This window comes from Rhagoletis zephyria, unplaced genomic scaffold, assembly GCF_001687245.7.
Source record: "Rhagoletis zephyria isolate East Lansing unplaced genomic scaffold, Rhagoletis_zephyria_1.1 Rzeph_scaffold_00290, whole genome shotgun sequence".
Classification (NCBI taxonomy): Eukaryota; Metazoa; Arthropoda; class Insecta; order Diptera; family Tephritidae; genus Rhagoletis; species Rhagoletis zephyria.
Window position 1 is genome coordinate 192,269 of NW_016157374.1, and position 26,164 is coordinate 218,432.

The 26,164-nt window shown below is 34.3% G+C and overlaps 1 protein-coding gene across 1 annotated transcript in view; it reads left to right on the top strand.

Moving 5' to 3' along the window:
- The window catches only part of Cib2 (Calcium and integrin binding family member 2), a 21,142-nt gene extending 655 nt beyond the window's left edge, over window positions 1-20,487 (top strand). Inside the window, exons 2-5 of the mRNA XM_017610218.1 lie at window positions 2,473-2,574; window positions 2,691-2,725; window positions 6,361-6,626; window positions 19,616-20,487. Of these exons, the coding sequence (XP_017465707.1) occupies window positions 2,524-2,574; window positions 2,691-2,725; window positions 6,361-6,626; window positions 19,616-19,833 (570 nt within the window). The 5' untranslated portion in view covers window positions 2,473-2,523 and the 3' untranslated portion in view covers window positions 19,834-20,487. The remainder of the gene's footprint in view (window positions 1-2,472; window positions 2,575-2,690; window positions 2,726-6,360; window positions 6,627-19,615) is intronic.
- The last annotated feature ends 5,677 nt before the right edge of the window (window positions 20,488-26,164 follow it).

The following is a 26,164-nucleotide window of genomic DNA, read 5'->3' on the forward strand; positions in this document are numbered from 1 at the left end:
TAAATCGATCAAGCCGATTCTGTGTAAAGAGAGGTCAGAAAAATCACACTGTACCGCTAAAAAAGTTCTAAATTCAAAAATAATACCTTATTGTACATCTACAGGACCAGTTCTTTCATTTGACATCTAATTTTCGGATATGGATTGATTATAACTCCCCTTTCATCTTTTTCATTTTGTATTTATCCAATTTTCTTTGGAAAGCTTTCTATTTGTTAGCATTCTAGAAATTGGTTGTAACAAAATTAGTTGTTATAGTTTATTTTTCTAGTGTGACTATCCCACAGGTAAAAACCCGTAGTTATAAGACTCAGAGTATATAAATGTGATAACCAGAACAACTTTTTAAAATAAATTATATTTCACTGAAACCATATGGAAGTAGAGCTGAATTTAACTTAGTAGTTTTTAATTGTTTATTAGTGGTTTTAACATTTTTTACAAATTTGAGGTGCTCTGTCAAATATATCCAGAAAGCTCTAACTTTTGAACGATAAGCTTTCCCAAAAAAAAAAAATGTATATATATATATTTTTTTTCATTTTCAGGGGTTGACTTCTCCTTATATACTAACTTTTAGATTTTTAGCTTATCGTAAAGTTTTTTTCGACGCTGAATGGGTTCAATTTCAATTCAATTTTTTCAAACAGGTGGCAAACCTCTTCAAACACTTCAAAAATATTATAAATATTCAAACTTACGATTTCGTTACACTCTTTCGTTTGGCACGCATACATGTACTAATATTTCATATAAATTGTGTATTAATTAATTACGTACGATTTTTCAAACACATGGCAACCCTCTTCAAAAACGTTCAATCTACTACTCATTCTGTATCACGAACGATAGGCAAAACGAACGATTCGTCTGCAGACGACAACCTCTCTGATTGCGATTTTAAACTCTATCGGTCGCCTTCGTCTTGCTTTTCATACACTACGTTGCAATGGTCTCGGTTGCATTTAAACCGGCTAAAATAATGCCGCCGAACTAATTTTTGAGGCATTCCTCTGCAGACGAATCGTTCGTGTTGCCTATCGTTCGTGATACAGAATAAGGCTGTAAATACCGGTAAATGTCATTAAAACTTAGTACTTAGATCCTGAGTACTTGTGTCAGAGTGATGATTGGATCAGAGTATTTTTGAGCACTAAATACTTTCGGATTCTTTTCTGAGCACTCAGTACCGATACTTTTAAAAATCGGGTACAGCCGATGCTTTTGAGGAGCGAGTTCTGAGTACTTTTGGTATTGTTACTGCCCAACACTACAACGAACATGGAAAGAAAACGCGGCTAGAAATTCCCTACTCGGACGGCTGCCTTCAACATGTAACCAGCAGGGTGGTGAATTTCCACCTAAGCACCTTTTTAGTTTTCTATGTCCAAATGTCTATGCCTATGTATCAAAATACATATTTCAACTCAGCGGGTGACAACACCCCTTTATGTGGTTTCAAACCCATTTCGATTGAAGCCCATATTGTGCTAATTGATTTAGTTTTATGAATAATTTGACTTTCATTTTTTAAAAGTTGGCAAGCCCTTTAATTTGACACGTCACTTTTGATAATCGAGCGAACTTTGGGATCTGATGATCTGGACAAAACATCCTAGGCCACCCGTCTACCTCCTATAAAATGGAGGGAAATACTTTTTTTTGATTGAAAAACGCAAAAATATGGCCTACCAAATTGGGGATGCTCTTATCTTTTGTTGGTAGTACCGACGTCCGGTTCCGCCCAAAGGTGGGTTAAACTGACCGTATTCTGCGCATAAAAATCATAACTTTGGTCGGAAACTTGAATCCACTTCCGGTCTATAGAAGATGCATCCTCGATAGGGTAATTCATATTTTTTCCCATTTCCGGTGGAAACAGGAAGGCGGCAATACCACCAAAAGATTTGGTAGGCCATATTTCTGCGTTAAAAAAAATAAAAAATTCCAACCATTTTAAAGGGGCGGATGGGTGGTTTAGGATACCCTGTGTATACGCAGTTTTCACACATATACACATATGCAAATAAGCCTAATGTATGTAGGGTGCACTACAATAACATACATACAAACATACATACATACGTATGTACATATTAAGGTTTGCCTCAGAAAAACTCTTACATAAAACTGAGTGGTTGTAGAAGGACACTCCTTAATTAATTTCCATGCGCCTGCTGAGCACAAAAAAGCATAAATAAAATGCCATGCAAAGTGTGAAAGTGGCTGCCGTGCCCTGACAGGACAACTTTTAGAACAGAAACAACAAGCGACTAGCATAGGAAGAGTCATAGCATGTGGAAAAATGCTGACTTTAGAAAAATGTTTAGGAACTTTTGCTATTTAGTAAGGCAGTAGAAGTCAGCGTAGAAAGTTACCAAGTAGTTTTAATCTGGGAGCATGTTGTGAGTTATATTTTGCATTTTGTTATTAGGCCAAAAAATAGCAAAGAAAAAAAATTAAATTTTTCAGAATAGTAAATTCTGCATGAAATTGAAGAGTTAGCAGCAGGCACAAAAGGAGATGGGTAATAAAGTCGCTACATTCACAGAACAACAACTGGACGACTATCAGGTGCGGATTTTTATGAAATACTCGTAGTATTAAATTGGTTGTGCTGTTTCTAAACAAAACATTTTATTTCATTAACTGTCTACTATAAATGCGCTTAAATTGAATGGATTTTGAAGGATTGCACATTTTTTACGCGGAAGGAAATTTTACGGTGAGTTTATATGAATGTAATTCAGGATCCAAGTGGTTATAAGAATATTTAATAACAATGCGGACAGCAAGAGCGCTTTTGAATGTGTTGATTTTCGCTGAACAATTGGTCGCTTGTCGGTACATATTTGTGATATCAAAAGCCAAACGATAGAAAACCTTGTATTCGCACTTTTCAACATCACTCGAATTTTCGGGTATTGTTGCTAGAGCCCGTTTAAAAATAAAAGCATAAGTACTTTATTCTAAATTTATTTACTAGTGAATGCCCGTAAATACTTCAATTAGAAGCCTAGCCCCTTCCCGCTTATGGGAAACATTTGCTAGTTTATCAGCCGTAAGCGTATTGAAACTTCCTCTATATATGTAGGACCTCCTCATTGTTTAAATTTTCGCTTGAAGGCTTGACTCGCCGCCAGTTCTGAGCAACATACCACAGCTTCCACGTCTGTTTCCTATTTACTATTTGTGCTTCTTACACCTTTGTGCCAATCGACGACCTTTGAGATCATTCGTGTTGTAGGCCTTGAACGCTGTAGTCTACTCGATCGGAAAAAATGACGCCATACTACGATGCCCGTCCATTCTGAACTGAGGTGACCTCGTGGAAAAAAGCTATTCTGCTAAGTCAGCAGATGGCATTTGTAGTATGTTGTGTTGGGCTTCCATTAATGAGATCATACTTACGGAGACATTTTAGACATTCTCTTGATTAACAGCGTATATCTTCTTTCTAATAACAATTCGTCCTAAAAGTGCGACAACGCAGCCAATATGCCACATGTACAATCATGCATATTTTTGAGTAACGGTCAGTTATTATTTTTGCCTCATGGCGGACCCGCGACCTGTCAGAAACCCCCATCACAATGGAAACTTGTGACTGTAAGCAAATGGAACTCCTTTTGACGGGCTCTGATCCACTCACCCAGCATACACAGAGCTGACGTGAGGCCCGTCTATCTCAGAGTGAATGGCCGGTAGTCCATGACGCCTCCAACGGTTACCTACACTCAGCGACGCATTTGAGAGGGAGTTCCGGCAATCTCTAGCCAATTTTGAGGGCACTATCAGTGGACTTAGCATGCTGAATTCTATTTGGCTATTTGAGTAGATTACCTCCCTTATTGAATTTACACTCTTGACCAGCGTGTCTACTGCTTCTTTAATGGATACACTTAATGAGCAGTTCGCTAAGCTTCCATCCATCCCTCCCTATAGCTACTTTTCTCTATTCGAGCATACCACACGGTAGGTTTGTTAGGCCCACTTCGCAGAATCTGGGTTCAACCCCTTTCCCGAGCAACATCTAATTTAAAAAAAGGTTTTTTTTTAATGAGAGCTTATATTTTGTTCAGTATGACCTTAAGCACCAGAGTGGAAGTGGTATGCAATAGGTCACTGTAGGCTGCCCGTTGTACCCGCTCTAGCTGGCTAAGTAGTGTATCAGATAACATGATAACCATATAGGTGTGAATACCCCAATAAGGTTTCTTACAACCCCGTTCTTATCTAGTGATTTACCTACCACCTCCGGTATGATGCTGTTATTTAAAATCCCTTCGATGTCGAGGAACTATGCTACTTGAAAATTTTTATGAGTAAAGGCTTCCTCTAAACGCTTTCTAATTGTACGCAGGGTGATCTCTAACAGTCTTCCTTTATTGTAAACATGGTGGGTTTTACATAGACGATCTCGAAATAACCCATTTCTTATGTGCAGATCAATCTGTATCTCCAGTGTCTTTGGCAGAAACGAAGACAGACTAGTTGACCTGAATCTCTTCTAAATAAAACAAGTGAACTATTTCCGGCCTCCGCGATAAACAACACTCCGCAACATCAGTAGATGGAAGCCAGACACCTATGTATACCACACCGACACAGCCCAGCCCTTTACAAAGAATGATGCTTTTCAGTCGCAGGGATTTGAAAGGTTTCAAGAGTTTGTCACCCATGCCAGACGACTATTTTCCAGTACGTTGGTGCAATCTTCCCACCTTGCGCCCGCAGAGACCTTCCCTTGGAGTAGGTTAAAAGAAAAACTGACAGCAAAGGGATGCTTTACCGGCTCATCGCTGCTCATACGTGGTTCAGTTTTCTACCGCGTTACTCCAGTAGTGCAAGAGAGTGAGGCTCCTCACAAGAATTTGGAGAATTCGTTACAGCTTTATACGCTTTCGCAGGTTTTTCATGAAATCCGTTAGAAGCGTTCGAGGTGCCTACTACAACTTCGTAGCACCCGGGTTCGATCCCTGTTCCTAGCAACATCTAATTTAGAAAAATACGGTCGCCATTCGTCTGGCAATAGCAAATCTCCGAGTGTATTTCTGCCATTAAAAAGGTTCTCATAAAACCCATTTGCCATTCGGAGGCGGCAAATAACTGTAGGTCTCTCCATTTGTGTAAAAACATCAATAGGCAGGCTCCAAATTGGAGGAGCAGCTCGGCCCAACTCTGCGTACAAAATAAAGACAACCGCAAGAATTTCAAAATTAAACCAAAATTTTGTGTTCCTACCAGGATTTAAAAGAAAATAATATATACATTTTTTTTTCTTCAATTTTACAAAATTATTTATTTTGACGGCTTAAATTCATAAACTCGCTGGTCAAAGTAAAAATGTTAACGAATTTTTGCAATTTAAGAAAATAAAATTTTTTTCAACCACTAAATTTTGTTTAAAATTTTGAAATTTTCTTCGAAGTCTTTGTATTGTACGTATAATAAAATGAAAGAGTGACCCAATGTGTTGGTATTTTTTAATACCACCCTAGTATACATATGTAGATCTTCGATTATTTGCATACAAATCGAAAAGTAATTCACATCAAGCGCTTTGCATCCGATCCCTCCTTATTTTTTAATGCTTTGAACTCTTTTACAACCTTATCGGTTTCCACACATGTAAGCACGATCTTACGATTGAAACTTAAGGCCAAAGGCCGATTTCAGGTATGCTATCATATGGCGAATGCAAAAGTAAAAACCATAAATAGTGAATCTTCCAATTTAAACTTAAGATGGTAAATGTTAAAATAAAATAGAGATAATGCAGCATGCGCTTATCTGCCACTACTCCTCCTATTAGACTAAATGCATAGCTTCGCACTGACCTCAACATTGACAGCGAAATGCGCTCATAATTTTCACATTCGCCATTGTTAGCGTGGCATTGCATTGTTTGCCTTGCAACCTTTTGAAAACGCTTTATTGTTCGCATATTCCGCCTTCTCTTAGTATGAAATTCCTTTCTTCTTCCTTCGCGTCGCAGCAAAGCTTTGCATGCACATTTACGTTTCCGTGCCAGAAGGAGTGCTAGCATTCCAGAAAATATTGTCATTATAGTGGTAAGCTTCCTTATCAATTGGAAAGGCGAGCCAGCAACACATTAATGTCCAAACACATATTAAACTACTGGAGTGGAGCTTAATGTCTCGGACTATCGGAAAATTGCCAAAAATGTTTATGCGACTAAGAAAACAGCGCAGAATATAAAGCACATTGCCTCCCACGCTTGCTGGCGCTGCTGCTGCTGGCAGACGCCAAATTTTATTCCTCCTTTACATATGTATTTTGTTACTAATTCCTGCCGCTTCTTTGTTTTTATTTTTTTTTTTACATTCTTTCGCTTAGCGTTCATAAACGTTTTCGTGAGCTGCGTCCCGATTTGGTGCCACGCCAAATGACCGAGGGCCAAGCATCCAGTGTCAAGGTGCCGTGCGAATGCATCGAGAAGATGCCCGAACTGCGCGAAAACCCCTTTCGACGGCGCATCTGTGAAGCCTTCTCACGTGATGGTCAGGGCAATTTATCCTTTGAAGATTTCCTCGATGCATTGTCTGTGTTTAGCGAGCAGGCGCCGAGAGACATTAAAGTTTTTTATGCCTTCAAGATTTACGGTGAGTTCGTGCAGCGCAATTGCGCCCTTTCTTTTGTTTGTTGCTAATGCTGCTGCTGCTGTTGCTGTTTTGTGTTGCGGCTTTGTTGCTATGATTGCTTTGTTGTGTTTGCCAACGAATTATTGTGGACAACAAATTAATATACTAGTAGAAGTAGCTGTTGTTGTGAACGCCATTTCGGCGAATTTACTTCTATTATCTGCTGTGCTTGAGTTTGTTCTTGCGGCTATTGTCTAGGGTTTTGTCATATACATGCACATACATATATCCATTAGGGTGCCTCACCTAAAAAAAAGTTGCAATTTTTTCCACCGGAATTATAAAATTTATTATATTTTAAGATTTCCGCTATTTTCGGAAAAATATTAAGATTTTCTTGAGCTGAGCCGATTTGAAAAAATCTTCTAAGCTTAAATATCTTCTATCATCCGACGTGATTTTTTAGAGAAAAAACGTTTATCAAAACTTTCTAATAAATAGGTTCATATATAAAAAAAAAACTGTATTCTTGCAGGTACTTAAAAATCGGGTTTCTGAAATATTTTTGCAAAAGACTCAAAATATAATAGATTTTATGAATCCGATGGAAAAACAGTACCGATTTTTTTTTTATTATGGAGAGTGACGCACCTTAATATACATACATACATGTTTTGGCTTATTTGTGTTTTGTCTTTTGGTGTTTGCTGTTTGTTAAATTTTGGTTTTCAGTACTATTTACATACATACCCAACGGCGCTTTGCTGCCAAATGGGCGCGACCCAGCTGTCTGTTGAGCAGCTGATTTTGGAACTTCACCACGCATACTCATATATATGTACATATATACAAAAAATATTTGTCTTTCGGTATTCATGTGTGCTTTTGACATTTGAATATGCTTTGTTTGAAATTTAGTGTTCACAAATTTTTTGTTTGCTGTTTTTATTGTGACTTTCGGACTGCAGCTTCGGCACAATCTCTACCATCTATATAATATATTTACCCTTCTTATTTTTCGCTTTTTATGTGCACATGTACATATATAGCCACATACATATGTACATACATATTTGCCTACGTACATTCATATATAATGAAATAGTTAAATTGTAGTTGTGTGATGATTTTCCCTTTTGACGGAGTTCAAGGATACACTCACTGCTTTTATGTATATGGATGGGTACATGGGTACATATGCATCTATGTGAACCGACCGAGTAGACACACTATTCAACACAAATAGCAAAAAATATAATTTTTTTTTGTACTGCACGCATACGCTTTTAATTTAACTTATGCGCATGGAGAAATTTGTGCTCTCTAACGTTATCCACGGCGTATGATGAACATAGTGATGCTCTTAGGAGACAACGTTTGTTGAAGAAACATATATTTCACAAAACTGGAGGACTTTATCGAAATTATTTCAGCAGATAAATACGTTGTTACAAATCTTAATTTTCCTCTTTATTTTAGGCAAAAAGTTACTTTTTTCTAATTTTAGGGTTTTCTAGTTTGGTTAAAATGGCAGTGAAAAAGCTATACACGTAGATCAGAATAGATGTGTGAAAAAAATAAATTTATTAATAATTTGAATCGGTTAGGTTACGTTGGAATGGAATGGCTAGAAAGTAATATACCCCTTCTCTTATGTAGAGGAGTATTGCGACCACAGTGCCACCTAGCGATTAAACTTTTAGTTGGAATATTTTCTTTCAAGGTGCTTACATAGTCAAGGCTATCACAGAATCCATCGTAGCTTAGTTTTTTGTGAAATCTACGAAAGTGCTATCACAGAATCCGAATGGCTTAGAACGTAAATTCGAAATTCGTATAGAGCCTTCGTTAAATCTGTTCGTAATGAAGATTCGTACAGATACTCTATGAGGAGTTTATGCTGTCGGAACAAAATTTTAAATCGTGGAAAGAGCTGCATTATTGTTAATATTAAATATTTAGTACACTCCAAATTTGTTATAATTTGATATTAGTAGACGTAAAATATCAATGCCATACATACATATATAGGCCCCTATTATGAGTTGCATTCGATTTTCGACTGTGGTCGAAAGTGCTGAGCGAACGAATTTTCATTTGGTATTATGGCGCTCATTCGATGAAGAATAGCGCTATTGTGAATTTCGCTCGTTTAGGTTGTTCACAATAGTATATTTTTCACCGCTGAGAAGCTTTGTTTACAAATCGAGCAAACTAAATAGTGTGCTTATACATATTTATGTAAATTTGTTCTAATTAAAATGAAGTAAAAAAGAAAGCAAGTTTATAAAAACGTGGTAAAATGAGTACAACGAGTTCTGGTTCAACGATTCGTCAGAGGATGAGAGCTTAGTAAACTGGCCAGGAGTAGCAAATGTTTAAGAGAGTTTAAGTTTATTAGTCTTTCGAATATATTTTGATATAAAATATATTTAAGAAATTTGTGTACAGATTCATTATAAAGTTCCGACCATTTAAAGAGGCGTTTGTGAGCCAAATCTATTTAAAATATTTTAAAACTATCAACAGCGCTAGGATTTTGTTCTCAGAGATCGTGCCAACAGAGCATTGGGATTTTCTTTCACAAGTAAAACCAGCCTTTCGAGCTTGTGTTTAGTATTCACGATGTTAGAACTGCATGAAATTAATAAAAATTGTTTAAAATTAGTGTCTAGCCGCCAAAATGTAAGAAAACATATACAAAATCATACATTTTTCACAATTTTCTAACACTTCGTTACACCATCGAAAGCAAAATTCTGTTCGACAGAAAATTCGATACTCAACGAAAATTTCGATACGCCTGCATAGCTCATAATACGAATTTCACTTTCGATCTTCGATCTTCGATAGCCAGCGAAGATCGAAAATCGAAAGCAGCTCATAATAAGGGCCATAGTAGCGGCAGAAATAATACACTCACGTTACTTTGAAGAGTTTTGCCTAGATTTCTTTAGTTTATTTTATGTTTAAAATTTTTTTTTAAAAAGCCTAGGTAGTTATACAAGAAACATCATATAAATCCGCCTCTTAAACTTTGAACAAAAATTATAAAAATTCGACAAATTTTCACCAAATTTTCAAACTTTTGATTTAGAATTTTTAGAAAAAGTTCTAGTATGCAGTTTTGTAGCCCATTTAATTCTAGTATAATCAAGTTTAAGTTTCAAGTGGCTAGAAAATACCGTTGATTTTTGAGATTTTTTTGGTTTCAACAAATTTTCATCAAAATTTCAACTCTTTATTCCGAATTTTCTAAGCTTTAACAAAAACCGAGTAAATCACAGTTTAAAACTTAATACAAAATTTAGAAAAATTTACCAAATTTTCATCAAAATTTCAACTTTTTATTCTGAAATTTTAGAAAATTTTTGGTATGTAGTTTTATGGCTCATACAATTTTAGTCTGATGAAGTGCAAGTTTCAAACGGCTAAAAAATCGCGATGATTTTTGAGATTTTTTTTTTCGGTGACGGTTTTTTGCACTTTTTTCATATAAGTATGAATTGCTTATGAAATGAAATGCGGGAGACCGTCAGCAACAATATTTCAAAATATCAACGCAAGTTTTTGTAAATTGCGGTTGTTATATTAAAAAACCCGAAAAAGTAGCCTCCAAAAAAAAAATTCTCAAAAATTAACGCTAATTTTAAGCCGTTTGAAACTTGCACTTAATTAGATTAAAATTGTATGGGCTATAAAACTGCATTTCCCTGCAAAAATTCAGAATACAAAGTTGAAATTTTGATGAAAATATGTAATATTTTTTTTTTAATATTTCATCTGACTGAAGTTTGTTACACAGTTTGTTTCGAAACAAGGCTGCATGCAAACATGTATTTTATATATATATATGTGTATATATATACATGTATGTAAATATGTACATCAAAAATATATATGTCCATATATACACTCATCTTTGTCCATGCTTTGCTGTCCAGCATCATAAAAACTATGAAACAATAACAATTTCTCTTGAAGCAAATAACAAGCACATTTCCCTATTGTTTTCTTCAATTTTGCAAATATTGTTGCAGTCAAGTGGAAGGCTTAAAAAACAAAACTGGCACAATTGTGAATTTACAAGACAATCTGTACTTCTAGAATTAATACATATTTTATTAGCTAAAAATTAAAAGTGAATTTGAAAACAAAAGTCTTATAGAAACATTCCAATGTACCTAGGCAAAAAGTGGGGGAAAATCATATGTACATATGTATTTTATTATTTAAAATATTTTACAATTAGAGAACGTGAAATATGCTTATACGAGTATAGTTTCTTTAATAAGTTCTCAGAAAACTTCTATCTGCTATGTATTGTGCATGTGGTGTCAACAATTAGAAAACAAAAATAAATTTAAATAATTATAACCATATTGCACACAATAAGTCGTATTCAACAGTGAAACATTTGCTTTAAGATTGCATTGAAGCGCAGTGATTTGACATAAGAAATTGTATGTTTTCAAATTAGAAATAAATACAAACATTAGGGTGGTCCTTAAAAAATCAAATGAGCGATTTTTTTCAGTTTCACCCCTTCAATCGGTAATACCGCGGTCACACATATCACATACAAATTTTGGTCCCGATTGGAGACGGTTAAGACGTCTTCATAGGGTAATCTGAATTTTGACCCCTATGTGCCACGCCTTAACCGTCACCCAAGGGGGCCAAAATTTATAAATGATATCTTCGACTTAGGAAATCTGATGTTAAAATTCGCTTGATACATTTAAGGACCACCCTAACATACATATGTACATATTACTAACATGGTTCGAAGGGAAGATTTTGAAGCAATAGACAATTTTATCTCTAAATAATCATTAATAAAATGCATTTAATAGAGCTATCGTATTTCTTGTTGCAGGCGATTCCGTAGCTTTAACCTTAAAATATACATTTCATAAATTTTCAAGATATTCAAGAGTTCATATTAAGAGTTCAATTTCGGTTCTATAAGGCAGCAAACATCACTCTTCGGACACAAAAAACGCCGAAACACATAAACTTAATATCGGGTCGTAGATTAGTCCATACCAGGTAATTTTCGCAAAATATTGTATAAAATAAATAATATTGTATAATAAATAAAGATAAAAGGAAATTCTAATTTTAACAGAAAAATATTTTAAAAATAACAAATCTTTTGTAATTTTCTTCATCTGTATTAAAGCATGTTCTTTTCCCAAAAATCACGTTTACTAACGATGAAAATCGATGGTATTTATCCATCGTTTTAAAAAGTGAAATGCTGGAAATAATGTTACTCATACGCCATGTCGAACATGGAACTCGCACATGACGCATGAGTACGGTGACCATCCGTCCTGTATTATACGGGACTGTCCTGATTTTTGACCAATTGTCCTGGTAATTTTTTTTATTTTATACGGGATGCAATATGTTCTGTATTTCTTTCAATGTCCTGTATTTGTCCCATATTCAGTGTTCGGTATTTCCACGGCTTGACAGCTCATTAAAATGGCGTGCCCATGAACCAGTTTTAAGTGATGTTGGTATATGATCGTAATTTTCTCCATAATCAGTTATTATTTTCTAATCTGAATGTCTGTGCTTCGAATTGGGGAACACATACAGTGAGCAAAATATAAATTAGGACTCAACATCTCTTTTCCCAATAAGAACCATGTAAATCCAAATTTCTGACTTTTTGCAAAAACCATGAAAATTAATTCTGCAAAGTTTCATCAAAATCAGAATCTTTACAAAAAATTTGATTTGCAGTTTTGTAGCTCATTAAAATTTAGTATAATAAAGTGCAACGTGCTGCTCATTTGCTTCCCCATAAAAAAATTTTCTAACATACATACATTGTAATATGAAGAAATTGCGTAACACAAGAAATTTCCAAAAATTAGCGGTAAGTCCTAGCTACTTCAAACTTGCACTTTAATAATAATAGATTGGCTCCCCTCCGATTTGTGAAATGCGCCTTGATGTTGTCACACAAAGGGGAGGAACCTACAGTCTTACGCCGACTCCGAACGGCGATTGTATTTTTATGAGAAGCTGTTTTTCATTGCAGAAATACACTTGGAGGTTTGACATTGCCGGCCGAGGGGCAAGCGCTATTAGAAAAAAACGCTTTCATTTATTTTCATTTTATTTTTTGATGTTAGTCGGAAACCGGGCTTGATCCCTGGTCCTGCGGAATGGTAGCGGCCAATGCTAACCACCTCTGATTGCACTGACAAATTTTGCGGCGTAAAAATCTCGAGAAAAATATCCTACAAATGTTACTATACGGATGCTATTTTAGGGTGAATACATCTAAGATCATTGAAGACGCTTTTATAAACTCTTAGCTTTTGTGGAAAAAATTAAAGCTCAGTTAGTCAACGACGTAGCGTAAACGTAGGTTGACGTACGTGGCAGCATATAAAATTTACTGTTGATAAAGAGAGAGAGAGAAGCAACGGCAACGTCACCGCCATGCGGGGTGAGTTTTCGTTAACACGCGAATCCCATAAGCTAGATCGTGTCTGCGTCAACCTACGTCTACGCTTCGTCGTTGACTGTTTGCGCTTTTAGCAAAATTATTTTTGTCCCGTATTCGGCTTCCATAAATATGGTCACCGTACGTATGAGTAACATTTACCATGTTGAAGTTGGAATTTTTTTCATTTTAAAGTGAAAAAATAAAACTCAGTAATAATTACACTGGTTTACAGCAAAAATGTTCAATGGATGCCACTATCCAATTCCTATTTAGAATTGCTCGCTAATTCTGAAAATCTAGTTAATTTTTTATTCCATGGATAAGTTTTCGAGATACATATTTTCAATTTACCGTTATTCAGCTTAAAATAAAAATTGGTTCCACTTAATCACGTATATCTTAGTAACCAATTTAACAATCTTAATATGAAATACGGCAAATGAAAGCTACTTATAATCAAACTTTAATAGAAGAAAAATTAAAAAAATAATATTTCTGTGCCAAATTTTTACATCTGTGCTAAAGCCTGTTTTGTGACAAACAAATCAAGTTACTAATGAAGCAAATCGAGTGATAAATAAAAAAGGAATGAGTGGTCAAATGAAAATGCGCAAAGATGTTTTGTATAAGCAGGAAGGAATGTTACTCATACGCCATGTACACCTAAGTAGCACGTTTTTATTTTAATCAGTATACTTTTCTGAGAAAGACGGTATATTTTTATGCCTTAGGACATTCAGGTCTGTTCCGAAAATCGTACGATTTTCAAAATACTTGAAATAAAATCAATAAATCATTTGGATTGAAACTGCGTACAACACATCATTAATGTTTGCTTTTTGTTAAGCAATCTCCAAATCAGGTTTTTGTAAAACACATCTATTTCAAATCTTTCGATTTGCAGAACATGCCTGATTATTTCACACTTAAATCCCAGATTGAGTGGTTTAAAAGGCTTCAGGCATACATACGTACACATTTTTTTGCTAATAAAGCAGCAACAATTACGTGTATCTAAAAGAGCATACCTACATATATATTTTTGAAATAAATAGAATATTTATCGTATTTCGCTATGCGAGCCATTGATTAACCGCCATGTAAAATATACAACTTTTCTCGAACAATGCCCATTTAAGCATTTAACAAATCGTCAATAACAAATTATTAATGAAGATTGCAAAAAACAATCACTTTCGCATTTATTTTCACTTTGATTTAATCGGCTTATGGCATGGCTGTTGGAATTTTCATTTTTCTCTAGTGCTCAACAAACAAATGCCGACAAAAACACATAAATTTTTAATGTTGAACGCCTGAAACAAAACAACTTTGTAGACTTAGCGAACAAAGCTATTATAATTAAATTGAAATCAAAGTTGACTAACACACGAATAAATTTGACAAAAGCTTAGGCTGGGCGCAGGCAAATAAAAATACATATATGTAATATATGAGCCAAAAAAATATTGCACTCTGCTAAATTTTCCAAATGCATTCCTCAGTACTTTTATGTACACTTGTGGTCAGCTGATTAAGTCAAGTGACATTTTGACGAGTTTTGGCTATTTGTTTATTTAATGTTTATATCTTATTTTATAAAAGTTTAGCACTTTAGCTAACCAACTTTTTATTAAGAATTTTTAGAAAAATTTGGGTATGCAGTTTTGTAGCCCATTAAATTCTACAAGGTCAAAGTATAAATTTCAAGGCGCATACAAACATACAAACGAAATTATCGAGCATATTTTATATGGAAGAATATGCACAATACCGTCAGTAAAAAAAGTATTAAAAACAAACACGACTTTCTAGCGTCTAGAAACTTGCACTTTAATCTACTAAAATTTAATGAAATACAAAACTGCATACCAAAAATTTTTCTGAAAAGTCGAAAAAAAAATTTAAAACTTGTGGTTGCAAATGATGAATTTTCATAATTTTTGTACGAAGTTTGAAATGTGGATTTATGTGGCGCTGGTTAGATAAAGTGCTAAACTTTTATTAAAAAAAAACTCTAAACATTAGAAAAATAGCCAAATCTAGTCAAAATGTCACTTGACTTAATCAGCTGACCACAAGGGTATGTACATATGTAAATGTGTATGCACGCTATATTTATTATACGTATTTGCACAGATTTGCAAAGCTTTACAAATATGTACCTTTTCTACTTAATTCTTCTCAAAGTCAACGACAAAATCAATAAACACTTTGTCAATACCGAACTTCGTTAAAGCATTTTAGTACTCGTTTAAGAAATAAGTTTGAATAGATGTTGTTATTGTTTGTAAAAAGCTACCTGTAGGAAAATCTACGTATTCCGAACTGATGTGCTTCTATACCAAAAAATATGGATTTTTTTTTTTTTGAAAAAAAATTAGTTTGGATTACGTAATACCAAGTCATAATGCTCGCGACTAAAGCTGATTGTAATAGTGATTTTTTTTTGTGTCTTTGATGATCACAGAAAAAAAGAAGGGTTGATTTCAGTAGACCAAAAAAACAAGGTTCATTTATTAAGCAAGAGCTCCATACCCCATGGTTTAGTGGGCCTTAGAAAGAGCATCAGCATATGGAGACGTCCAGAAACTTTTTAGAGTTTATTGAATGCAACTAACTACTCCATTCGCAGTACATTTGTGATGTTAAAGCATAGACAGGCGGCAACGTTGATCCGGATTAACAACGCAGTTTATCCAATCAAAATTTTGCCTTGACAGACGGCCATATAATTTTTTTATTCATTCAATTATAACTTCTATATTTCTTAAATAATGGTTTTAATTAGTTTTTTTTTTTACTTTCTTAATTAACTTAAATTAAACAAATTTTTACTAACTAAAATATAATGTGAAATAAAATAAAACAAATGAAAGGAAAATAAAATAAATAATAAAAATGAAATAATAAAGTATAAATTTTTTAACAATCGCTCGAAGCGAGGAGCGAACCTGGGTCCTGCGGCATTGTAGTACGCAGCTCTTACCATTCGCCTACCGCACATGAAGCAATTGGCTGCTTTGTTTGCTTATTTGTTTGCTCAGGGAGCGTAGAATGCAAAAAATATGCAAAAGTAGAATGGATCCTCCCTCTTGTTGTCGGTAATGCAGTCACCATACTAATTCAAATAAGTTCTGATTCAATTTAAATTGGATTCCTATTTGAATTAGTATGGTGACTGCATTACAGCGTTGCCGTTTTGATACAATTGTATTATTTTTGATACTTTTTTTTTTGCTAAATTTTAAGATTTGATACTTTTTTGTTCACAAATGCCCCATTTTGATTCTTTTGGTTTGCAGATATTAATTTAAGAAAACTATGCATTGAAGGCAAATATTTTTTCTTGTTATTTAAAGTCTTAATACTTTATATGTAGATATTTATAAGTTTGTTTTGGTAACTCTTGAAAGGGAAATACAACCCGGAATTTCTTTGCACATGCCGCTGTCCCTAAACCACACAAAAACATTGCGCAATATCGGGCTTCCGTCGGTCGTTTGTGTGAAATTGCACAGTTATTGCGCTAAAATCAAAATCATTTTGCTATTTTGCTTATTCGTGCGCCATTTTTAGTCTAGTTTTGACATTTCTGTGAGCAGATGGTGCTTTAAATTATGGATAAGAGCGTGGTAAAAAATATTTTTTTTTTAATATTCTTTTTAGCGTTTTAATTAGTCTAAGATCCGACAAGGGTACTACCTTCACCTATCTCTTTAATGGGTGAAATCTATTTTGTATGAATATCAGCACTTGTATTTGTACACGTAAAATTGCAAACGTTTAATTTGCACATAGAAATTTTATTTAGAAATCAAAAATCTATAGTCCTCCAAGTTTCTAAGTGAAGTTTTTTTTTGGTAACTAAATACATGCGCTGCCAATGTGCCAGATATACAGTTTTCTATTCAAATCAAATCTAAGTCTTGCATAACTGAGCCTTTAGTCAGTGTTGTCATCGAAAATTCCCTTGATCCGAATTATGTTAGGGCATTAACTCTAGGACTTAATCCGGATCAACTGTAGTTAATTCCCGAGATAATTCCGGATTAACGAGTTGATATAGAATGTATATTAAGTCAAATTTACGGAGGAATTTCGCTGTACGGTAGACCATTTCTACGAACCATTCCAAATGCAGAAGGGTCGATTCGTATCATAAGATTGTCACTGGCAAAAAAAATAAAATCATTCTGTAGTCCGATTTTTCCTAATGGGACAGTGTATTTATATATTATTGTAAATACGCACGTTTGCAAGTTGATGTAAAATTTATTGTGAACAATAATCCGATTTTCTCAATGTGATTGTCGCTCACTTCGCAGGTGTCTGTGTTTAATTTTGTACATACAAATACGTGTACCTACTCGTATATTGTTCATAAACTATTATGTAGAATCTCAATATGTACACTGATAGAAAAAAATTTTAGAATTAAAAAAAAAATGTGCTAAATTAAAAAAAGGTTCAGTCCAGTGCCTTCGTCTTGACCAGTGGTCTGTGTCGCAGTCACTTGATATTATTAAGATCACATTCAAGTCAAAAACGGTACATGAAATATTCGTTTTGATTGAATTAAATTGGATTTAATAAATCAATATAAATTGCAAAATATTAATAATGAGCAATAGAGAAGCGCTCCACATTAACTTCAATCATATGTGCCATCAGCTTATAAATAGAGATACACATGCCATGAGGTTTATCACTACTTGGATTTTTATTTCATTTCATACTGCAGAAATTTGTAATGGTTTTGGAGGGATTTGTTTTCTCCTGAAAAGTATTTATTATTAAAATATATTTCATAAATAGCTTAATAAATTTACCTGAGGGTCATTTTAGCGAAGACGATACCACAGGTTCGCAAGCGTAGTGCGACTATCCCTCATAAAGTATTTTTTCATCAAGTTGTCAAGGCAATGCTCGTGTATTTAAGTTGACAATGCAAATAATAATTATCCAAGGAGAAAATACACCTCACATGGACTTTAAACCAGTGCTGCGTTATTACAAAAATAGATGTAATAAATGAGTCTTGTTTTTATTTTCAAATATGTTAATGCCATTAAAGCATAAAATGGGTCTTATCTACATACGAGAAAGGCCACTTTCGCAAAATGTAAATTTTCTGTGTAAATTAAATAATTAAGTTTTATACTTTTTTAGTTTCATAATAATCTCATATCTGACATCAAGTGTTAAGTTTTTGAGACTTATCCAATAAATGGTTGAAGAGAAATGACTTAAAGTTTGAGCAAAAACGAGTTAAAATGTCCCACACGTCACGTTGGAATGCCCCGTTTTCATAAATTGGTCCATTTTGTGCACTCCCGTCTAAAGCTATTGATTTCGCAGCTGAATTACACCAATTACTGATTTTTCCATGAAAATATTTAAAAAGTGGTTTCAGATCGAGCACTTTAATTTGATACATGACTTGTCTCTGTACGTATTGTCTTAGAATAATAAATAGTATATATTTTTAATTAAAAAAATTTATTTGTTGAATTTTTACACTGTTACCGTTTTTGTATATTCTACTTTTGCCATTTTCGCATTACTTTCATACTATTTTTGGTTTTCAGTTTCTGTACTTCTTTGAGCTATGAAATAGTTGGTCACATTAATTATGCATACACTACGTTTGAACACTTTTCACTTGATTTAAATACGTTATTATTTAATTATACATTTTTTTTTTATTTAAATACGAACATTTTTAAACAGTAGTCAAATAAAAAAAATTTATTTTTCCTAGGTACGCGTTTTTTTCCTCAGTGTAGTAAAATATGCATAGTAAGCGGTAATGCAATTAAATAAAATTGAATAAACTTATAAGACATACACGAACGATTCGTACGTATGTATCTTGGCATGCGCCTGCATGTCTGTATGTATGTATGTAGTCTACTTGTGTGTGAAAAGCTGACTGCAGTACTCAGCAATAAAATTGCATTGCTGCAGGTAATCACTACAAATTGTAATGCATTATAAGGGCAGGAAATGCAGAAAATCTTAATGAAAATGACTATACTGCTTCAACTACACTGCACTGCACCGCACCACACGCTGCAAACTAAGTTGGGACACAGGCTCTTATCAGAAAAGCAAATTGCTTTGGGTACAAACTTTGTAGGTCAACGTGCTGCAACTCGTATGAGACCTACGTATGTATATATGTATGTAATTCGCATCATCCTTTACAAAGCCATACCATGCTATCTTGCACTTGTTTGTAAATGCGCACCTACAATACACAAGCATACGTATGTACATACATATGTATGCATGTATATACACATGTCTGCGTTTTGCTATTTGTTGTCACACACACATCGGCATCTGCATGCATATCCTGTACAGTATACCTGTTTAATACACTCACTGTTTAATTTCACTTCAGGCACACACACACACACACAAAGCCTTAAGTTACTACTTTCACAGTCAACCATCATTCGTTCACATTTGGCTCTGCACAATTTAACCTGTTTGTTCGTTCAATTCCATTTTCTCAACTTCCTTCATTCAGATTTTGATCAAGATGGCTTCATTGGTCACGCCGACCTCATGTCTTGTCTCACAACCATGACGAAGAATGAATTAAGTCCGGAGGAGCATCAACAGATAGCCGATAAGGTTATGGAAGAGGCGGATGTAGATGGTGATGGGAAATTGTCATTTCTTGAATTCGAGCATGTCATTCTGCGTGCCCCGGACTTCCTTTCCACCTTTCGCATACGCATCTAACATTATGGATATGCAAATATGACTATAAGGCTTTACTAGACACTTGATTTTACTATGAAGTACATACATATGTACATATGTATATACAATGGTTGATTGTTGTATTTGTAATAAGTATATTTGCATAGTTATTTATATTGTAATTTTCTGCATACTGGCTACAGCAAAGAAATGGAGCTTTTATATGTCAAAGATTTATATTGAATCTGAGTACAATATGTCACATTCTGAATTCAATGATTGACTTCAATGAAATTGAATGTAACTGTTAGTATTGATTGAGTTTTATTTGAAAAGTGCCAATCAGCACAGATTTCTGCCAACGTTTGAGTTATTTAGTTCTTTAAGATAAACATATTTGCAAAATGCAGTCAATTTATCTAAGAGTTGATTAATTTTTAACAGTACTTACAGTAATAGATTGGAGGTAAATAATACCCTATTTCCACCAACAGCTTAACTGCAGTTAAGAGCTAAGGTAAGTTCCAAGAATTTAAAACATGGGGTGAATTGGCAAGGTAATTACCGCTGCATATTGTCCTCCATGGTACGGCCGCAAAGAGCGCTCTTAGACTCAAGGAGGCCGAAACGCGGAAGGCAACCAATTTCGGGCATGCAGCAATAGTGAATGAAATTAAAGAGGCCGGCTAAATGGAATTATGCCTGTTTGGGACTTTAATACGAAGATACCCATTAGGTTCCCGCCTGAAGAAGAATGGGATGCAGGACTACCAGTAGCAAAGGGAGATTATATCCATCTACACTGACGGTTCAAAGATGAAATAAGGAACCGGAGTCGGTGTCTACTCGAAGGACCTGCAGATCAACCGGTCCTTTCGTCTACCGAACGACTACTGCAGTGTTTTCTAAGGGGAGATCTACGCTATAGAGAGGGAGGCTAGTCTTTTACGTAGTAGTAGAGTTCCAGAATAAAAAGCCACTGCTTTTACCGACAGTCAGGCAGAACTGAACTGAAGGCAATAGGATCTAAAATAGTGAAGTCGGGAATTGTATGGAAATGTGGATCACGCTGGCGTCACTGAGCCGTATCAACGTCACTCTATGCTGGGTTCTCGGGCATAGCAATAACACAAACGGTAATAACGCAAAATTTGCTTTATTTCACTTTTAAAATCTGAGTTTTGCTTTATAACCTTTCTTTGAAACAAATTTTGCCTTAAGGCGGACCTCCCTCAACAAGATAATAAAATGGTATTATGTAGTACCAGGTTGAAGCATAAAATGATCCGTGAAGCTACACGGCTATCTCCAGATAAAAAAATAAGAAATCAAGATACGCACCCGTCTCTGTGCAGCCCAACAATGCAAGGAAAGCTTAAGTTCAAAAAGCTGCAATCACAACAGATGGTACGGTGAGGAGTGTCAAGAAGCTGCAGAGAAAAAAGATGCCGCCTACAGGTCCGCGCTGCGGTCGAGCCCAACGCGAGCCATGTGGAGCCGTTATAGGGAGCTAAAGAGGGAAGCGAGACGTGAGTGCGAAGAGCTAGAGATGCTGGCCGACTGGAAGGCTGCAAGACCGGGGCGAACTCATGTAAGAGCAACCATGGCGGCTTAGTGATCGTTGTCCAGAATGCACTTAAAATTATGTAGGGAACAATTTTCTACTGAATGGTAGCAGCACGGAAAGTTGTGGAAAAGACAACCCCAAGCCGTTGATCAATATCACCGGCTCTGTCTGAATCGGGAATGACCTTTTTGAACCGTTTGATACCAAGCGAGGTTTCAGACATGGTGACTCGCTGTCATGTAATTTCTTTAATCTTTTCTGATGTTGGAGAAGATAATAAAAGCAGCTGAACTGAACGGCTCAGGCATAATACTTTACAAGAGCGTACAATTGACGACATTTGCCGACGACATCGACATTATCGGCTATGCTGGCTAGGTCATGTTGTTCGAAGGGACAGAAACGCTCCAGCTCAGAAAGTATTCAACGCTGTTCGCGATGCTGGTAACAGAGGAAGACTTGGCTTCATTTGGCATTTTCAATTGGCGTCAATTGATAGAGAAGAGAAGCGACGGACGTGCTGTTTTATATCCCTTAAAAATTGTTTTACTTTTTCTTCGGTGAAAGGTCTAGGCTTTATTAAAGCTATTTCTTCTAAATCGCAGCTTTTCAACTTGTTTTTTTTTTTGTTATTTTTTATACAAAATTTAGGAAAATTTAAAAAATTTGCATCAAAATTTTTGAAGTTTTTAATCTGAATTTTTAGAACATTTTGCGTATGCAGTTTTATAGGCCATAGAATTTTAGATGAGTGAAGAGGAAGTTTCAAGCGGCTAAAAAATAGCGAAGATTTTTAATATTTTTTTTTGTTTGCTGGCGATTTTTGCACATTTTTCCTTCTATGCATGAATTTCTCAAGAAATAAAATGCGGGAGACCGCTCGCAACAAAGTTTACAAAATTAACGTAATTTTTTTAAATTGCGCTTGTTATATAAAAATAAAACGGCAAGAGTAGTCACCAAAAAAAAAATTATTAAAAATTAACGCGACTTTTTAGCCGGTTGAAACTTGCACTTCATTGGACTAAAAGTTTATGTACCATAAAATTGCGTGCCCAGAAATGTTCGAAAGATTAAGATTAAAAAGTTTGGCACTTTGTTGAAAATTTTTTGAATTTTCTTAAATTTTGCATAAAGTTTGAATCTTTTATTTATATTGTTTTTGCCAAAGCTTGGACAATATTAAAAAATATTGTGAGTATCTATTCAAAAAATGACAAAAAAATCAACATGTGGTCACTTGTTTGATTCACTAGAGCTATTCACATAAAGTCCTTTTATATTTAATTTTTATTTATTTTATAAGTACGTATTTATTTACATGTATAAGTAGCTAGCTCACATATTACTGTCTTAAATTTATTTTTATTTAATTAGCAGCAATGCGATATTCAATTATTGTATACATATTTAGTGTATATTTATCCATGGCTATCTTAAGTTTAAATGGAGCTATTAAATAAAGTCTATTACATTTTTAATTCTTTGTGGAAAACATCTTCATTATCTTTAACATTTGAATTAAATTTCTTGTTATCGATTTTCAGTTGGTGGCATAGTGCAACAGCGTTGCGTGTCACTGAAAATGTACAGTAAAAGTGAAAAAGTGAAAATTTCAGAAGCCCCATCGCACATTTGCTGCAAGAGTGTCATAACCCAAAATATCAAAAATTCAAGAAAAACTGCTTTAAAGTTTCAAATTTACATATACAGTTGGCACATATTTCTGCATACCTAACTGATTTTTTATTTTGTTTTTTTTTTTGGATCATGACACTCTTGCAGCAAATGTGCGATATCAACTTGAAATTTTTTTGTAAAATATATTTATTGAATGTAGTTCCTACTAAGTACTTATCTTGCCTATTCGACCAGAAGATCGCAGTTTTCGGATAGTAAGAAGAAATTGAGCTTTGTAGTTTTTAATTCATTAGTCTGTTAAAATTTAAAATGGCACATTTTTGTTCGCAAAATTTTTACGGTGTGATAAATTTTAAAAATTGTTTGATTAAACCGGGCACATATATTACTAATTTTCGTACGTTTAAATAAAATCGAAGTACAAAGACGTGAAATGTTTATACGAATAATATCGACAAAAAAATATATCAAATATAAATTATTGGCTTTATAGCCTGTTGTTACTTAAAATACATATTATTGCACAGATACAAAGTTGGAAAGGCTTTTTAAAATAATGCCACAGTGTTATTTGTAAACACAATCACTTATGGCCTTTTCAATTCTACCGATAAATGTTGCCTTCTTAGCACAAATACAAAGGTAAGGGCAATGAGAAGGCAACATTTTTCGATAGAATAGAAAACGCCATAAGTGATTGGGTTTAGCAACAACACTGTGGAAAAAAATTGCTTTTGAGTCCTCAGCGAAATAATGCCCAAACGTTAGTATCCATGCGTGTTAGTCAAATCCGAAGGAATTTTAGTACATCCAATTTTTTCACAAATTAATATTTTATAAAAATTTTAAATACATATAAATTGGCTAGCAAAGATATCAACTATCGTACGTATCAGTGTCTTACAGATTTAATTTTTGTAGCTGAGCCTTGAAGTGACTGCGTGGGTCCAGTCGAAAAGCTTCGAAATTGGGTTTCTTTCCAAAGACGTATATGTCGCAAATTCTAAATACATAAAAATGACAGATTGCCCCAAATGACAGATTGTGACACCGGATTATTGGTCTATGATGTTAATAATAACTCCTTTCATACTCAAAATAATATCCTCGTCCATCAAGTCCAACCATTACAACCAATAAAGATTATAGTTACATTTACAGTATGGAGATCTGATCCAGATGCCTAGCTACTGTCGCCTTTCATATGAATATTGACTTCCGTGACGATGTTGAGTCGCTGTATTTCATTACATATGCATTATGTTTTGGAATAAAGGGTCTAGTACTGCACGCTGCGGTATATCATAGTCATCTTGAATCCCCTATCGTTCTCGAAGGTATTGTATTGCAGGAAATTTACCCTCAAAGTAGTTGACGAATCTAGTAGGGAGAAATTTGAGCGCGGAAAACACTGTCAAAGTTGCTGGAGTCCACTGCAGGAATGCCAAATTAAATGCATTTTTAATATAGAGGTTGACCCTTATACAGCACATATTTATTGGGCTTCCTGTACAGCGTTTACTTTTAATGTCATTTGAGTTGATCGAATTAGTTTTGTAATAGGCTGCTGGATTCTTCAATGCCCTTAATCAGGCGTTTGTGCACAATACCATTTAGGATATTTCTTTAAGAATCCCCAGCATGCAGACTGGACTGAGGAGGGTCGTGTCGTCGAACGGTTTATTTGGCTTCAGACCCGTCGATAGGGAGGGGGAAAGGGGTGAAAATTTTGCTTTGGTCTTAAGTTATTTAAATTAATTTTTCGGTTATATAACACCGTGCGACAGTAAATTTCACAAAAAAAAAATGAATATAATCGCGAAACTAAGGGTGAATTATAGTAAAACTGCGTGCTTAGTTTTTCTCTCTGATGTCAGGATTTTTTAAAGGACTTTGAAATTTAAAAAATATGATTATTTAAAAAAATGATTAAAAAAGTTCAGTGGAATATAGGATAATAATAAGGGTATCATATAAAAGAAAAAATTCTTTAAAATTATAACAATTATTTTTTTTTTTTGTGTATAAGGACGAATGGGTATGGAAAATGTTCTTTACAAATTTTGTTCTTAAATATCCTAAAAAATTTGCAATATTTTATTTTTATTTATTTTTTTTTATTGTTTGACGACTAATATACGCAAGACCTCATCATCGAATTTCGACCAGCAAACTTTATTAACTTAAAAAGTTAAAATTTATTAAAAGCGCGTTTTCAATACCTATTCGTCCTTGTAAACCAAAAAACTTTATTGTTTTACAATTCTACAGAATTTTCTCTTTGATTTGGTACCCATATTGTTATTCTACATTGCAATGATTTTTAAAATAATTTTTTTAATTAATCATATCTTTAAAATTTCAAAGTCCTTTGAAATAAAAAATCCTGACGTCAATGTGAAAAACTAAAAATGCAGTTTTACTATATTTGGCCCATAGTTTCGTGGATATAACGATTCTTTCATGTGTTTTGAAATTAAATAAGCCAATCAGATCGATGACCAGTTTTTTTTTTTTTTTTTTAATTTGTATGTGGCCAATTTGTATATATCTACGGAAATTCATAAGACAGTTTCTCGTGTTTTTCGGTTGCTTGCTTTAAAAACGGATATTTAAAGAGGTCCAAGCAAGCGAGCTGAATTATTCTTAGGGCAAGCAAATATTAAAAATGCGAGTCATTTTTTGAAATTGATCCAGCTGCGAGTTCAGCGAATTGCTTTAGAAATGTAACTTTCACCAAAATTCATAAAATTTAGTGCTTTTCTAGAAGGTGGACGTCATAAGTTTTCAAGTATGCGACCAGGATGCACCGAATTTCATCAAAACATATTTTTTTTAACATTCTCGCTTATTATTTTTTTAGAGTAGGTGAACAATATAATTAACCAATTTTGACGTTATTTTAGGTGCACGCTATGCTGTAAAAAATTGTGCTGAGTTGGACCAAAATGCTCTCAGGGTTTGACAAACATATACGCGTACTCTTCTTGGGGTTGTTCCATAGTGTAATTTACTTAATCGGAATTAGTAAAAACAATTGAAAAATTTAAAATATTAATAACAGTTAGACTAACAGTAAAGAGACAAACTTATCTGAATTTTTATAAATTTGTTTTCCAGATACCCACATATGTACATTATACCGTACCGAAAACAAGTTTG